General features: G+C 46.8%; 1 protein-coding gene across 1 annotated transcript in view; it reads left to right on the top strand.

The window, feature by feature from the left end:
• The window catches only part of Ryr3 (ryanodine receptor 3), a 269,526-nt gene that overhangs the window by 45,618 nt on the left and 206,182 nt on the right, over nucleotides 1-17,726 (top strand). The window contains 6 exon segments of the mRNA XM_042687574.1: nucleotides 488-566; nucleotides 4,465-4,577; nucleotides 5,403-5,502; nucleotides 8,666-8,759; nucleotides 12,560-12,634; nucleotides 13,803-13,959. Of these exon segments, the coding sequence (XP_042543508.1) occupies nucleotides 488-566; nucleotides 4,465-4,577; nucleotides 5,403-5,502; nucleotides 8,666-8,759; nucleotides 12,560-12,634; nucleotides 13,803-13,959 (618 nt within the window).

Here is a 17,726-nt window from a genome sequence, read left to right as displayed (position 1 = left end):
TCCCAGCTCTGGGATATTTTTTTAATCCAGTGCTCAGAATTTTAAATTTTATGCACATGTTAGTTCTACAAGTGTACTATGTACCGTTTTTATGTGTGGCTTTTTGGTTCAATATTTTATAAACAGATCCATGCTGTTATATATTCTCAATGCCTTCTCTTAATAGCGTAATATCCTATAAAAGAGAAGCACTGTTTATATGGACTTCCTTCTATTGTCATTTTTGTTCCATTTATATTTCCAATTGATAAGTTACTGAGTATCTAAAGCATCGTTAACAATCCCAATTTACTTACATAGCATATAGTTGTACAAATTGAATCGTCAGGTCATCAAATCAGCACATCTCTTTGTGTAACAAAAACATTTTCCCAGTGGATTGTAGCAAAGGTTGAAGGAGTTGTGAAGGCAGCTTGCTGCTGAAATGAACGGGAAGTAGCTTAGCCCTGTGCAGCTCCAGGTCACCGCGTTTGCTTTCGCTTCACAGTACCTCTCGTGTTTGACCACATCGAGATCCCAGACAGATAAACTTGCCTTTGACGTGGGTCTCCGGGATCACGCCACAGGTGAGTCGCCTACCGATCCCGGAGCGCGCGCCCAGTGGGTTCTTGTGCTGGGGCTTTCGCGCGCGCCCAGTGGGTTCTTGTGCTGGGGCTTTCGCCCGCGCCCAGTGGGTTCTTGTGCTGGGGCTTTCGCGCGCGCCCAGTGGGTTCTTGTGCTGGGGCTTTCGCGCGCGCCCAGTGGGTTCTTGTGCTGGGGCTTTCGCGAAGGACACTGAAGTATTGCTCATTTAGGATTCTCGCCTCTCCAGGTCAAAGAGGACGGATACAAATGTCCAAGAAGGAACTAAAGGGATAGGGAAACAGACATCTTGAATATGGAGAGCATGATGTTTTGGTCATAGTTGATACTCTCAAAAACTATTTTGGAGTTGGTACTAAAAGTATGTAGAAAAATCAGCCTTGGTAAGAACCAGTAATGCTAAGCAACTGTTACGGAGCGAATTAAAGCAGCCCAAGGAAGGGTGAAGTAATGAACTAGAATCTGGGTTAAGGAGCAGACCCGTTTGTTCTGCAATGAGCACAGTGTCTCCAACATAGTCTCCAGATGTCAGTCAGGAACATTCATCGCCCTCGATTTTACAAATCCACAGCAGCCCCTTTACTATCACTTATTTTATGTTTTTATTTAAACTTCCATACTTAACTTTTTTTTTTTTTGGTCCGGTCATGGGGCCTGAACTCTGGGCCTGGGCGCTGTCCCTCAGCTCTTCAGCTCAAGGCTAGCGCTCTACCACTTGAGCCACAGCACCACTTACGGCTTTTTTTTATTTTTGCTTATGTGGTGCTGAGGAATTGAACCCAGGGCTTCATGCATGCAAGGCAAGCGCTCTACCACTGAGCCACCTTCCCAGCCCCATACTTAGCTTTTGTAAACAAAGCATACCATATCTAAGTAGAGAAGTGTAAGTGGAGAATGTGTTTTGCTTGCTTAAAATAAAGAAAATAAAGTGGACAAATAATTGAGACTGTATTGGGAAATATTAGGAAAGCATTAGTGATGCTAGTCCTACACTTAAAATTTGTTTTACTAGAATCAAGTTAACAGATGAGCAGTTTTTCCCTAAATTTCTCACCCTTCTGATTCAGTGTCATTTGTGTTTTATTGTGTGTGTGTTTGTGGGTATGTGTGTGTATATATACAATAAAAAATATATTGATGGCTACCATGAGCACGCTCAGAATGGTAGTGACCGTAGTGGTATCTAATGACACAGAAAGCCAGAAATGGCTTTCTGTCAGCATGTCAAAGACAGGGGGCCATTTCCCATGTGTTACTCCATACACGGATAGAGCAATGGGTAGCAGGTAAATGGAGTCATGTTTCATCCCAATGAAGTAAACTATTTCTGCAGTAAGCTAATATCTGCAGTTCACCAGGGGAAAACTGCTAATCTGGGTGTTGCGTGCCCTGTGACTGGAAGTGCTTATGGGCAGCCTGACCCTTAACGGTGTTACATCTGGAACTTGTGACCCATTTAGGGGTTGAGCTATTACCACTCAGGATTTTTGGTTACAGGCAACACAAAGTGATTCAGATGGGCTCAAATAGAATACGAATTGACTAGAAGGGTGTTAGATGAAACTTCATCTGAGGCTGAGCCTCTACTTAGAAACTTTGAAAAAGAAATAGCCAGAAGACACACCGAGGTCTAACTGGCATCTCTCTCATGTTATAGCACCCCCAAGTACAAAGAGCATTCTATGTCGAGTCACCACAGCAGTGCACAAGTCTGCGTTGTTGTTTTAAAACTGGGACCGTTTGTAAGTTAAGGAGCCAGAGTGTCTGGTGTTTAGGTGATCAAGGAAAATAACCTAGGATTCGAACTATGTGCAACTGCCGTCTGTACCTTGCGAAGTGGTGTCTCAGAGGCCGCAGGAGATCCCCGCTCCGGGTAACACCGGAAGGAGCCCAGGTCTGCCGCTGCTGTTGTCAGCTTTTCCCTACAGTAAAGATTAGCTTGATTTGAGGTTTCTTTGTTTTCAGCTAAAGTACATGTCTTAAAATATAATTTCTTCTCAAATGTTGTCGACCTTTGCTAAAAGTTGGGAAATGAGTGAAGGCCTCGCCTTGTGCAAGCGCGTTGGCCTCTCCCAGGAGCAGCCGTCGGTCTTGGGGCACGCACCTGGAAATCATCTGTGGTTATTTCATATCAATACCGTGATTTTATTCTTTCTGTAAGTTGAGAAGAAATTGAGAAATACCACTTTCTACTCAAGTGTCCAGGGGATCTGTTTTATTCCAACTATTAGAACTAGCAATAAAGAAATGGAGGGAAGGTGATAGCAGAGGTTATTTTTTAGCACGTCTTTCTTTTGTTTTGCTTTCACTGTGAGGATGATGTACAGGGGTATGACAGTGACACGAGCACCCCCACGAGTTGTACGCTTCATTTTCAACACAGTGTCTGGTTAGTGTCACTGCTGCCTGTGTTCACTCTTTGCCTCACCATTTATGTGCTATACTTTGTTTTCCTGACTGTCTAAAATCACCCTGGGTATGAATCTCTGCTGACAGGCAGGGCAGACATGTGCGTCGGCCTGAGCTCCTGCGGGCTGATTAGAAACTGCACGTGGAGACAGGTAGAGAGGGGCCTGGCGTAATTCACTTTGATTTTACCTCCGTCATCCCGACTTACTCCGTCTCCTCCTTGATACTTGTGAAGAAGGAGGAGAGAGCAAAGCAGGCTCAGCACAGCTCAGTCCTCCCGGAGTTTCCTCTCCTATAGCTTGTTCACACACAAGCAGCAGCAGGGGCTTGCTGTTAACCATGTTGAACTCTTGCCTCTTGCTCGCTTGACAGACCCGTGGTGGTTTGCAGTTCCTCTGACGCTCTGTGGCGTGGAGGAGCGTGAGGCGTCACCTGTGGTTGACTAGGATAGGAAAGGGGTCTGGGGTTGAGCTACACGTGAAAGCACTCCACCCCATCTGCTGCTGCCGCCTTTACCTCCAGGTCCAGAGCGTTTCCTGGGAAATTTAACCAAGAGTGGGCTTTTGAATCCGTGTCTCCTTCGTGATTTTACTCAAAGACTTGTCTTAGCTTTCTCTTGGCTAAGAGCATCCATCTACTTTTCTTTTTCCAAAACGCCAATGTTTCTTCTTTGCTATATATTTCTTGTTTTCCTAGTCCTCATAGGTTTGATATTTTAAAATATCCCTCTATGATGTATTTATAGCACTTTATGGAAGTAGAGCGCAAATACAAAGTGTTTTAACTTTTCAGTGGAGGGGCTGGGACGGTGGCTCAGCGGTAGAGCGCTGGCCTTGCATGCCTGAAGGCCTGGGTTCGATTCCTCAGCACCACATAAGAACAAAGCCGGAAGTGGCGCTGTAGCTCAAGTGGTAGAGCACTAGCCTTGAGCTGAAGAGCTGAGGGACAGTGCCCAGGCCCAGAGTTCAGGCACTATGACTGGCAAAAAAAAAAAACACAAAAACCAAAAACCTAAATGTTCAGTAGACCCATAAAATCAAGCAAACATTTGAGAGACTTTGGAACAAACGTTTTATATATGCATTAAAATACTCAGACTGTGATTTCTGCCCTGCAGTACTCTTTCCCAAACCCTGTCTTGCTCTAAGGAAAATTAAAATGATAGATGTAGTCCGAAGCAATTGAAAGGGTTGTAAGGAAATAAAGAAGTCTGGAGTACGAATGTGTGCACAGGTGTATGAATATGCATGTGTATTTCAAGTGTTTTCATCAGGATTGTAGGGTATGAGGGGCAGAATTAGGGATATTGCTTATGACTAGAGTATGATTCATGTGCATGTATACTCTGTGTGTGTGTGTGAGAGACTGAGTGTGTGCTTGCAGGGTAATTATCAGAACTAAGAAGTACGAGCATCAGAGTTAGGGACATTGCTTTCCAGAACACAGCGACTAATCCAAGGGGCCTTCCTGCAGGAGAAGCCTGCTGGTGGACCATTCATCCCACTTCCAAACAGAGGTCCGAGGGGGAGAAAGTTCGGATTGGTGATGACCTCATCCTTGTCAGTGTGTCCTCTGAAAGATACCTTGTAAGTACCCCTTGGGGTGAGCGGCTTTCCTCTTGAGAATTTTCCCTTTAGAGAAAGGTGGCCCAGGGAAAATGAGCCACTAAAGGTTGGGCAAGAAAAGACGCCTTTACAGAGTGTGCTTGAGAGACGACTAACTTTCCTCTTCTGTGAGCTAATCGTGGTGCCTGAGATGTAACTGTTGGTGCCATGTTAAAATGCCTCAGGAAATAATATACGCTAGCTCTCGTCACTGGGAATTTATCACCCTGTTTGTCTTTCTGAAGAACAAGACACAGACACACAGACACACACACACAGACACACACACACAGACACATACACACACCAGCTTTGTGTTGGAGAAAGGCAATTCTGAACATATTAGTGCACGGGCATTGTGGAGGATGGCAGCCACCGGGGAGATCTTGCAGCTGAGGATGAGCGGTGGGCGGGCATCCCTGCCCGGGCTGGGCTGGGTCGGACCGGGGCTCTCTGACAGGAAGAGGAGGTCCAAGCTGCGTGGTTAATCTTTCCAACAGTTTGTCAACCTCACTGGCAGTTTCTACTTTGCCTTTTTCAAACGCTGGAGTCATTCTTCCCGTTGGGGAGATTTTAGTCTACAGAGAATTTCACATTGAATCTGGAGTCTGACTGAGGAGTTGGGGTCCACACGTATCTGTCAGCCCTGTTGCGGCTTCCGGCTGGGGTAGAGGAAGAAGTCTCCCACAGACTATGTAGAAGAGTCAGTAAGGCAGTTAAATGAAGTCCTTGAAAATGCACGCGAGTTGCTCTGATAGAACTGGACTGGTGGCTTAAAAGGACGTCTCCTTTTTGTTTCTGATGCAGCATCTCTCCATCTCGAACGGCAACATTCAAGTGGATGCCTCCTTTATGCAAACGCTCTGGAACGTACATCCCACCTGCTCGGGAAGCAGTGTGGAAGAAGGTGTGGGTTTTTAATGCATCCAGCCCTGGGCCTCCCAGGCTGTTTTAAGCTATTTTGACATTTTCTGCAATTTCACAGCTCCCACGTAAACTGCTTGGTGCACAGGTAGCATGATTTTCGTTCACTTCAATGTCTTTATGTGATGGGATACAGGTCATTTTCTGTCCTGACTTCCCAACCTTATTGTTTTTAATCTCTTGGCTTCTTATTAGTTTAGCACAGCAAGCATTCAAGACTTGAGTTTTCATTTTTGTTTACTAGTTATAAGTATACAAACCACATAACTTCCATCTTAGAAGACATAATTATCTATGGTTTATATTTCTCCCTATCCCTCATTCTATGCAAGGGAAAATTTTTCTCTGTATCAACAGTGAATTTGTCCATTTGCTTTTTACTTATCTTTATGGAAGTCCACTTAAAAATCATAAAAGAAAGCTTCTCAGTATGTTTTGCTTGGAAATCAGATCATTCAACTTTTCTTTCATATTCTATTTCTTGGAGCCAGGCAGTCAGAGCTCCGTGCACATTATGTAATAAACACACTGGCCTTGCACACAGATAGGGAATACACTGCTGAGCGGAATAATAAAACGTCAGTGACCTACAGGTTATTGCATTCCGTGCTAGAACTTCATAGCAAGCTCAGGCTTTTAAAAATAGTCGTATCACACAGGCTTTGACCCTATTTTTCTTCATTTCAAACCGGGAATGCCCTTTTGTGCCATGATGTTTGAAACACGGGGATTGAGATAGGCAAAGGTGACGCCTCGGTTTCCAAATCAAACTGAATAATCAAGAAAAGACAGAGCCTTCCCGCTTTCTGACAATGTGGGGAAAGCTTTTAAAAGACAGGATTTGTTCACCTTTTCTTGGATGCCAGAGTTAACCCACTACCCTAGATCTGTTCCAAGCTCTGTCTTCTCAATCAAGCATCAGCTCTGGGTTTAGATCTTCCCCTAGAACGTTTTGAATCAATTTCCAAGTAAGAATTTTCATTTTTACTGTAAGAACGAAATTACTTCTCTGTCTCCAGCAGAGCATTGGTGGGGATTAATTAAGGAATATTTGCAAATCATGTCTAAAAAGCCCTCGCTAAAGTGTTGCGGGCCCTGCGGTGCCAGGCCGCGCAGCGTGTCGGGGCAGGTGCAGGCGTCTGGCTCTCTGCAGAGAACGCCCCTTCAGCACCCACTGCAGAGAAATCTGTCATTGCCCGAAGACTAACGGCCTCCATCACGCGCGGCTTCCTCGGCAGTGGCTCTGGGTGGGTCCACTCAGAACGGTTCCGATGTGCCAGTTGAACGCGGTGTTGGCTGAAGAAGCCCAAGAGTTATTAGAGATGAGCTCTAAATGAGTCTCATTCCCCCCATCGAGAGATGAAGTGGTGAACAGGAGCTTGGTCACTGAAGTTTTAGTTTTCTAAGTACATTGGCATCTCACAATTCCCCTGCAATGTATTGTAAATACATTATCTTTATCGCAAATACACATAACTGGATGTTTCACTACAATAAGATATGGAGGGCTGGGAAGGTGGCTCAGTGGTACAGTGCTTGCCTTGCATGCATGAGGCTCTGGGTTCGATTCCTCAGCACCACATAAGCAGCAAAAGCCGGAAGTGGTGCTGTGGCTCAAGTGGTAGAGCGCTAGCCTTGAGCTGAAGAGCTGAGGGACAGTGCCCAGGCCCAGAGTTCAGGCCCCACGACTGACAAAAAAAAAAAAAGAAGAAGAAGAAAGAAAAGATACAGGACAGTTGAGGAGAGACTTCCAGGTATCTGAGAAAAATCTTTCCTTGCCTAGGTGGAAAAAAAATGAAAGGAGTATTAAGATTGTCACCATACAAAGTAGGGCGCAAACACCCCCTTTTCCTCTTCTGTTTTCATTGTACATTCAAAAGAGTTGAAGATGTTTCTCCCATCCCGACTCCCACCCCTAGCAACCTAATTACGTGATTTAAAAAACCAACCTGACCCAAACATTTGGCATTATTAGATCTGTAGGTTTCCTGAGACTGGAGTGGCCTGGAGAAGTTTTGGATTTTTTTTTAACCCACAGAAATAACGATTCCCACTTCCTTGAGCAAAGCAGCTCAGTCTGGGGCCTCTTCCCTGCTACAGTGTTTCTGAATTAATACTCAGAAGTTATCTGAAGAATAATGGGTCATTTTGCCCTTCAGGTTGATTATTTCCTTTCGGCACTGGAACTGTGACTATTGAGATTCCCGTCTTGAAAGCTGACTGATGGTTGATAACAGCATCTGTTCCTGTCCTCGGGGATGCTGGGGAGTAATTCTCCTTTCTCCTTGATAGCTATAAGAATACCGTCAGATTTAATCTAGTTACTAAACAGCCTGAAGAAATCCACAGCAGAGAATCCCTTTCCCAGTGCCTTCTTTCTTTGCCTGCTGATGTTCCGTGCACACATAACTTACTTCGATCCCACGCTCATTCTTCTATGACTCTATTACCCACCCTCCACTCCTTTTTAGAGCAGTGTCAGTGTGCTTCTTCTGTGTACATGCGTGGATCACACTCAACCCCCGTGCCCACTCCCTGACTGCACCAAACCGTCCCTCGTTATACTCATGTCCTTGTTTTTGGTTTGCTTTGATTTCCAGAATCTAGATTCCCCATATATGAGGGAAAAAATGTGATACCTGTTTTTCTGAGTCTTATTTGCTTCACAGAATGATCTCCAGCCCCATCTGTTTTTCTTCAAATAACATAATTTAAGCATCTTCTTTCTTTCACATGACTGTAATTTGATTTCGATTTTGCCACAAAGAGTACACAGCAAGATTGTCAGGATTTATCAGGGAATGGGTGTTGACTATATTTATATCTGAAGAAGTGGAAAATCCTTACCTTTCTAATAGCAGCAACTTAATGTTCCTTTTGTTTTTCAATGCTGCCGGCTGGCATGCTATTTTCATCCAGCCTTTGATCTTAGCCTTGCTTACCTCTGAACCCCTATTTTACTTTCAGAGTTAGAATTGTTAGGATTCTCTCACATTTTTGCCTGGGGCCTGAATTCTCCGGTTCTGTAATTTCCCAAGTGTATCTGTCTTGGCTGTTTTCTGCCTGTAGCTCAGACCTGCATGAATGCACTGTAAACATGGTGCCTAAACTTTTCCCCAGCTTGTGGCAGTGTCTTTCTCTTACAGGGTACCTCCTTGGCGGCCATGTTGTGCGGCTCTTCCATGGTCGTGATGAGTGTCTGACAATACCGTCTACAGACCAGAACGACGCCCAGCACAGGTGAGCTGTCTCCATCCTGGCGTGACTCAAACCGTAGAGCTTACCTGTGTATTTAGTTGCAGATGCATTCTCTATGTGTTGCTCGGTTGGGACTTTCAGTAGTTTGTAAAATAGGAACAGCAAGAGGGTAGAGTTTGCTCACAGAAAGTGCTACATGTGCACGAATATCCTCAGGAAACAAACCTCTGAAGCCTTCCGTGCCCTAAATTGTCTTTGGTTGGTTTTGGTGATGGAAATAAGTTTTTCTGATGTGTGTCTGCACAGTTACTCACCGGGCTCTCCAGGTTACCTCTACCCTTCACATCTCATATGCTAAGAAGTGGTTAATGTAGTTTTGTTTATTCTAGCATTAGGCAAAGCCAACACTGCCCAGCGGCCGCCGGATTTATCAGAGGGCGATGTCAGGACATCAGAGGTGACCTCGTTCTCAGTGCTCATCAAAAATTCAGAACTGTGAGATGGAGGGCAGCCACATCTTAAATTTATACCAAGAAGTCCCTTTGTATTCTGATGGTCACAAAAAGAGCAGAGCATAAAATTCTTTTTTAGTAAGTTTTTTATTGTGGGAATACCGTGCAGAGGAGGGGCTACAGTCAGCGCATAACATTCTTAACCCTGTAACTGTAGAAGTCGTACATAACTAAAAAACAGTCCAATTCATAGTCCAAAGTAGAGTGAATTCAGATAACAGTGACCCTGGTCTGGTGACACTGGCTTCTGGTTTTTGTGTAATGCCTATGGGAACTGCATTTCCTCTGCTTCCGCGGGACCGGGGCTCACAGCATTTCCTCTGTTTCCGGGGGACCGGGGCTCACAGAGCTCACAGTCTGGGGACTGCTAGGTTAGTGGCCTCCCACCCAAGGCCACAGACTAATTTCAGATGTGAGCCTGGAAGCCAGAGCTTTGACTCCACAGTGGGCCTAGTTGTTCATTTGATGTTATGAAGAATCTCAAACAAGGCGCTCAATGCATTATTGTCACACCTATCAGAAGCTATCCTTTGAGTCCTTATAGTTCTTCTTGCAGTGTTGGCTGAGTGCCCCTTCGTGGGAACCAGATTTGACCTAAACAGTGTCTAGAACACACAAAGCACAGATCTGTCAGGTGCCATGGTTACTCACTCCCTGCCTCCTCCCTCTGGGGCCCGGGCTTGACAGCTTCCCTGGAGAAGGGAAGTTAACCTGATTTCCCTTAGAATTAAGGATCTCTACCCTAAATATCACCATATGATCTTATTTATTTGTAGAATTCTTCTTTAAAAAATGGGGCTATGATGGGCTGGGAAGGTGGCTCAGTGGTAGAGCATTTGTCTCACATGCCTGAGGCCTGGGTTTGATTCCTCAGCACCACATAAGCAGAAAATAAAGTGGCGCCATGGTTCCAGTGGTAGAGCACTAGCCTTGCATGCATGAGGCCCTGGGTTCAATTCCTCAGCACCACATAAGCAAAAAGAAAAAAGCCGGAAGTGGCGCTGTGGCTCAAGTGGTAGAGCGCTAGCCTTGAGCTGAAGAGCTGAGAGACAGCGCCCAGGTCCAGAGTTCAGGCCCCAGGACCGGGCTCAAAAATAAATAAATAAATAAAAATAAAAATGGGGCTATGCAATAGCTCATCTACTGTCTCTCTTCTACCTTTTGCTACATCAAGTGGAAAGTTCCTACGTAGCCAAAGAATTGATGTTTTGTGATTGTGAGTTTTTCAGAGTTATCCACATCTACGATGGAAATCCTAGAACTTCATTTTTCCTTTCTTCTAATTCCTGTTCATCTGGGGAGGGGGAATGAAATGCTCTCCCCACATACATGTTCCCCTCCGGCACCGATTCACAGCCCTGCCATTAAAAGTAGAACCACGTTAGAAAAGGCTGGTAGAAGCTGCCCTGTTCAGAGAGGCTTGCCGTTTGGTAGGCTTCCTGCTGAATAGGAAAGCAAGGCAGGCATTAAAAACAGAGGCAGAGAGAATGAGGTGGGTGCACAGCAGTCCCCAAATGACTGCCTCCGGAAGGCACTCACGGAAAAGGCTAGACCGTTCACAGCCGTTGCTCTGAATGAAGCGGATGCCCTGGCATCGTTTGCTAAGTGCAGTGGGCAGTAAGCCTCTTCACAGCCTGCTGTTGTCAGGAAAGTGCTCAGAGCTGGCCAGGACGGTCCAGATCACAGGAATATGGCAGGTTGAGGAGACAGGAGGCAGGAGCTTGCTGGGAGAGTCTGGCAACCACAGAGGCACACAGTGTGCTGAGTCTGTGGAGGAAATCATGTTCATTCCTCCTACGCCCCAAGAGTGGCCAGATTTGGTTGACCAAGGTCCTGGGATCTCAGGATCAACACCCTCACATTCTAGGCTCTGATCCTCGGCTCTGCCTCTGGCTTGTCAAACAATCTGGGATAGGTCATGTAACTTTCTGAAGCCAGGGCTAAGCTGTCAGCCCAGCTTTCAAAAGCACCTCGGCTCGCCACCCACTCTGCCTCTCTTCTGGGAGCTGTTTTAGAGAACAGGAACAAGCTGTGTGAACCTCAGTAACCTTGTGAGATTAAACAGATCAACCGCCTAGCATATCCGCGTAGGAAGAATGAACCTTTAAGAACCCTTCTGACTTCAGGGGATAAAGGGCCCCCTAGGACTGGCTCACCCACTACCATCTCACCTGCGGCCTGGGCAAGTCACTTCAACGCCACCTGAGGGAGCCTTCCCTTCCTTGCTGGGCTGGCGGGAGACCCCAGTGAAAATCTGGATGGCAGAGTGCATGCAGCACCATTTCCATTCTAGGCTGGCCCAGAGACACTGGGATGATGGAATTCTGAAACAATGTAGGATTCCCTTCCCTAATAAGCACCAAAATATCTCCATTTCAAACAAGATTTACAAATGTCCTCTACAATTCCATCTTCCAGAAGTAACCAGCATTACTTGTATTCTGCCGGTAGCTTTTTTCCTTCCAGGTGTATTTCTGAACATCTATATATACATAAACTTTGGATAAATTTATAATTCATAGTAATTTGTACGCCTGTGAATATCCTTATGCATCTTACTCTTTGAAAGCCACAGTCAGTATTTACAATTATTCAATAAGGGTCTTTCTTAGGTCCATTTAATAGATAAGAAAGCTGAGGTTCAATGGTGCAGGGGCTCACTCACAGTCACTCAGCGACACATCCAATCCAGGCCTGTCTGACTTCTCAGCCCATATTTGTAGCATTTCCTGGAACTTAACCCCTAGGTGAAAAAATAAGTATCTAGTTCCTTTTCATTGCTATTAAATAGCAACTTTATCTAAAACCTACTTTAACGAGCTCTTCCTAGAGCTCGTGTGATTGGCTGGTAATACAGGCAAGCGTTCTGCGGTGGAGGCAGAACTTCCAATTAGTGAATCGAGAGGAAGAGAGTCTCTTCCCAAAAGTAGCTTTCATTCCTTCTCCTGCTCTCACTGCATTTGATGTCGGTATAATGTGTGGAGGGGAAGGGGAAAAACAATCCGTTTAAATAGGGATACAGGTGGACCCAGTGCAACAATGAGATGTACAAGACATTGTGTCAAAAAACGAACTTTACAACTTTGGCACGGGGTGGGGGAAGGGGCGGGAGATGGGAAGGGAAACAAAGGAGGAGGCAACAATGCTTGATAAGAAATGTACTCATTCCCTTGCCCATGGAATTGTAACCCCTCTGTATGGTATTTTCACAATAATAAAGTGAGATTGGACCCTGCCTGCTTGTATTTTGCTGACCTAGAAGAGCTTAGACAAAGAGCTTGTGTAGGGATCTGGTCCTCACCTGGCACTGATTTCCAGCTCTGCTCACAGGAGGTTGTTCTATGAAGCTGGGGGCGCCGGGATGAGAGCCAGGTCTCTGTGGAGAGTGGAACCCCTTCGGATAAGGTAAAGCAGCGCGCAGGTGTGACCCTCCCCAGAGCAGAGCGCTTGCTTCCCTAGAGCAGCCCGAGCCTCAAGTGCTCAGCTCCTCCGTCCCCTGGCGCTCTCCGAAGCCCTGGGTACAGAGTTAAGCTCTGAAATTACTGTCTCTCTGTCTCTGTCTCTGTCTCTCATTCACGTTTGTTAGAAACTAAAGAAAAATGGCTTTGGTACAGCTAAAAGATGAGAAGCTGTACACACCAACAGTTTGAAAGAAATGAGCCCATAGGCGTGAGACATTAACAGGCATGAGACATTTACATTCTCTCTGTTTAAAATCTTAGGAAGAATAGGCGTATGCGTTTCGCTGTAGTTCTAGGAGTTAGTCCCTTTCCCCAGAGCCTGAAACAGGAAGGGCTTACAGCCTTTTATCCTTCCTGCAATTTGAATTCACTGGCAGCCCAAAAGTTGAGAGTATCTTTAAAAAATTAGACATAAGCATCTTATTCCCACTGAAGAGGTAACTTTTCAGCTGCTTGTTATTTTGTGAATAACTTTGCATTTACGACAACTTCTGTTAGATGCAAATCTTTTGATGAGGGACCAGGGCAAGGCTGGCGTTGAACTCAGGGTCCCTCCTCTCAATCCTCCTCCTTTGCTTTCCCTGCACTTCATTTTCTCCTCACAACGCCCAGCATCTGCTCGCTTGTCACCTTGTGGATCACCCTCCTCTCTCTGCAAATGCCAGCTGAAGGACTTTTCTGTGTGGGCAGTTGTTTGTTCCGTTTGTGCCTTTCACTGTTTCTCTTGATGATAAGGCCATCTGTGGTAGTGAGATGTTTGAATTCAGAGAATAAATTGCCCCGTCAGGAATGAGTTTCCTTCGAAAGGAAAATTGGCCACTCCCTCTGTGATGATGGGCCTTAATAGAACTTAATAGTTCTTAATAGAACTAAGGGGAGACGGAAGGTTGAGCCTCCAGGGACCGTCAGCTCTCGGCCTGTCCTCAGGATTGTGCTGCTTTAAAAGGAATCCAAGAGGGCACCATGTTGTGCTGTAGGCACGCGTGAAGGCCTAGGCCCAGCCAGGACACTGGTAATTCATTCCCCAGGGGGCTGCATCCCCTGGCTGGGGAGGTGTTGAAAATGACTTGTTCCGTATAAATCCCAAGTCTCTTGTCTGCTTTATCTGCCAGCTGGAGTGGCAGCAACGTCCGCTGGGGCCAGGCCTTCCGGCTCCGGCATCTCACCACAGGCCACTACTTGGCCTTGACCGAGGACCAAGGGCTCCTGCTGCAGGACCGGGGGAAGGCCGACACCAAGTCCACAGGCTTCTGCTTCCGGGCATCCAAGGTAAGATGTGATGAGGTGATCTGGTTCCTGTGTGAGCAGTGAGCTCTCCAACTGCAGGGAAACGACGCTTAACAAAGTGAAATTGAATTAGACCTCTGGTAAACGGAGTTCTTGGAGGAATGTGTACCTTTTTCCAGTTTTCTTAACTGTTTGTGGAGTTTTTTGTTGTTGTTGTTTTGGGGGGCAGTATGGAGTTTGAATTCAGGCCTCATGCGTGCTCAGCTGGCACCCTACACTCGAGCCATACCTCCAGCCCAGTTTTTTGCTGGATATCTTAGAGATGGAAGCTTGCAGATTCTTCTGCCTGGGCTGGCTTTAATAGCCATGATGCTACAGATCTTGGCTTCTTGAGCAGCTACAGCCACTTGGTACCCAGGAGCTTGCTCATCCTTTTCCTTGATTATCTCTACTCTCCAGCCCTCTTTGTCTGTCTATCCCCAGCCTTCACTAAGAATGGACCCTGTGCTACCATGGATAGAATGAGGTAATAAGCTTGCTATTTGATGTCTGTATATACAACTATCCTATATATACACCGCAGCGTGTATTTTAAAAAAAAAAAAAACTTGGACTTCTAGCATTAATGTTCAGCTAGTTTTGATTCCGCACATGTATCTTAGAGCTGGGTATAGACGTGTAGGCAGAATTGCATGCTGGAGCTAACTTCTGATGGGCATTTGGCCACTCTTCCACACTGTGGTTGCTCTGGGAAAGATCGTCCAAGCATAGCAAGCCCTCTGCACAGGGGCGTGCGGTTTTTCAGAAAACCTGCACGTCTGCGCGGACAGCTCAACACCTTTGGGAGCTTCCTCTCCAGTTTCATTCTTCCTTGCTCTTTTCCAGAAATAGAGTTTGATCTGTGTTCCCGACACCGTTTCAGTGATGGGCTGATGATGATTCTGTTCACGTGGGGCTAGCTGACAGCTGAGTTTTCTTTCGGCTCTGTGTCCTCCGAAGCAGGGCGTGGGTCCTCTCCCCCGCTTCTGTGGGTCTAAGGTCCCGTTAGGCAGAGCAACTCTTTGGTATGTGATTTTGCCTAAACTGCCCTACATTAGAATTAGGCTTTTTCCAACATTCAAAGATGCTCCGTTCCTGCCCGTTTGCGTGCTCTGCCCAAACGCCACCTTCTATGGACTTCTAGAGAATTGACTACTTGATTTCACTCTGGTTTGCTGAGTGTATCTCCTTTCCATTACTGTCAATATATTTTTTTTTTTAGATTTCCAGAAGTGGGATTTTAAATTCAAATGTAGGTACAGTTAGCAAATATTTTGGCCTCAGGAAGTATTTCTGAACAATACAACTTGATAAAAGAATCAAAGAAAAAAAAACCAACAGTTTTAAGAGCCGTTGTAAGATCAGAGACAGGTAGGTCCTGTTCTCCCCTGCACAGGAAGGAAAGGGAGATGGGAGCAGAGCCTCAACTCATCGCGGCCACTGGCCTTTCTGGAATATGGCTCAGCCTTTCTTGGTCCTTACCCAACTGGAGATTCGTTGGCACAGACACGTGACCCCCAAGGTCTTTACTATTTCTCTTGCAGCAGAGAAATCAAGCAGCTCCTGACACGATCCTGTTCCCAGAGGAGTCTCGACTCCCTTCCTTGGCTTGGCCTCGTGGAGCGCAGCTCAGCACTATGCCGAAGCCTGGGGGGAGCAGGCCAGAGAGGCCTGGAGCACCACCGAGCCCTGGTGTCACCGGCCGCTGCCTGTCTCTGTGTCCTTCCGTTTTCAGGCAGGGCAGAGGCAAACACCTGCTGACTCCTGGTCCTTGGGGACCAGGAGGCCACAGCAGAGCAGAACTGGAGACCACAGCTGCTCCGAGCATCCATGTCCCCGCAGTCACTGATCGAGTTTTAAATGACCGAGCCCCGGAGCTTGAAGTCTGAGGCTGGGTCTCGACCCTGGCAAGGACCCTGAGTCCTGTTGCTCGCTCCTGACTGCCGCCGTGTTACGCAGCGCGGAACACAGAGGCCGTAGCCTGAGGTAGCACGTGGGCATCTAGACGGTGGCGCAGCAGCTGGGGTCATCTTGGAAAGGCCAGGGGATGGACGGAGGGTTGTGTTGTGAGAATGGAGTCGGGGAGGGGATGGTGTAGTCACCTGGCCCTCCGGTGGGCAGGGGGGGACGCCTGGGGTTGGGGCTGTGACTCGATGATGAACTTTCCACCCTGTCTCTTCTGTCAGGTCGCATGAGCCTGAGACCGCTATGACCGTGCAGTTGGACCACAGGGCAGTTGGAAATGCTGGTTCACATCCTGAGCAAGCTTTTCCCCACAAGGACAGAGGCGGGAGCCTGGGGGGGGGGGGGCCTGTTCGTTTGTGAGACGGCGTGCAACTGACCTTTGTGGAAAAGCTGGCCACACCTCAGTCTCAGCCAGTCCAGCCCAGGAGGTCTAACTGAGGCCTTTGAGCAAGCTGTGGGCCATGGAAAATAAGGAGGTGAAGGTAGCCAAAGGCTCCACGCCCCCCTCCAGCAGGGAGGCCCTCCAGTCAGACTGGGGTCCGCAGGGGGCTACGGGGCTAACGCAGAGCCGCTCAGCTCCTCGGAGGGTAGTGTGGCGGCAGACATGGCACAGCTTCAGAGCTGCCCAGAAGTGGACCAGGAGGACAATGTGTAACCTATGTGAGCCCCAGTGAGGTCTGCCCGCAAAGATTCTTGTGTATCTGAGCCCTGCCTGCCCTGCCCCTCTTACCCCTCTGCATACCACTAGAAAATCCTCCTCATACTTCCAAACAAGGGTTATAGGAGGAAACTCGTTCATCCTTCTGGCACTATCATTGCCCCTCTATTAGGAACCCCTGCATGACAAAAATGATCATCTCAGCCCCGGCTCGTGCGTGCGTGCGTGCGTGTGTGTGTGTGTGTGTGTGTGTAGCAAGAGAAGACATTTTCTGTGTGTGTGTGTGTGTGTGTGTGTTTAATCCCAGCGCCTCACATTGTGTGCACGTGCAGCCTGTAGTAAGTTTAGCTTGCTGAGCTCCCTCGTCCGTGGCGATGGTGATGATGGTAATGGAACATGAATGTGAGGGGCCTGCCTCGGGATCTGTAGGAGGGGGAGGAAGCACTGAGGGGTGGAGAATCTGAGTGTGCATGTGTGTGCAAGCGCGTCTGTGTCTGCGGGTGACGGCAGCCTAAGGAAAGCCACCAGATGCCATTTGGAAAAAAAGGAAGAAGGAAGGAATAGGAATAGGATAGAGGAGATGGCTTTGTTCAGAATGTACTGTGTATGTAACATGAAACTTACTCAGACTACACCTGTCAGATAAAATTTCCACCTATATTCCAATAGATCCATACCCACAAAAAAGTAAATGAGACAGCATGGCTCGCTGCAGAAACACGTAACTCCACACTTCAGACACCGAGTACAGAGTGAAATTTGTTTCATTTTAGCCCCTGTCATCTTCGTAGAAACGTTCTGTCATTCTGTGATCATTTTGCTATCCTTTTCCATCCCTGGACACATTCAATGAGTATATTCATCTTATTGTGAACATCTAAGTCAAACTTCTATGCATTTGATTTGACGTCATTTTCCACGATTGTGACATTACAGGGCCATTCCCCGGCGATGGTCAGATAATTGGATGTAATATGTACTCTGCATTGCAATGCCATTTAAACTTCGCGTCTCAATGTCAGTTTACAGCACTGAGTTCCTTTCAGGGAATGGTGAATTAATAATAATACTAAGGCAGGCCTTATTATTTGTAGCCATTTATAGCCACTCTAAAAGTGCTTTTAAAAGCCACTTTAAATGATGGCAA

Source organism: Dipodomys spectabilis, unplaced genomic scaffold (genome assembly GCF_019054845.1).
Source record: "Dipodomys spectabilis isolate Male_0828 unplaced genomic scaffold, ASM1905484v1 ptg000108l, whole genome shotgun sequence".
NCBI lineage: Eukaryota > Metazoa > Chordata > Mammalia > Rodentia > Heteromyidae > Dipodomys > Dipodomys spectabilis.
The sequence above is the reverse complement of the archived record's forward strand: the minus strand, read 5'-3'. Positions and strand labels throughout refer to the sequence as shown.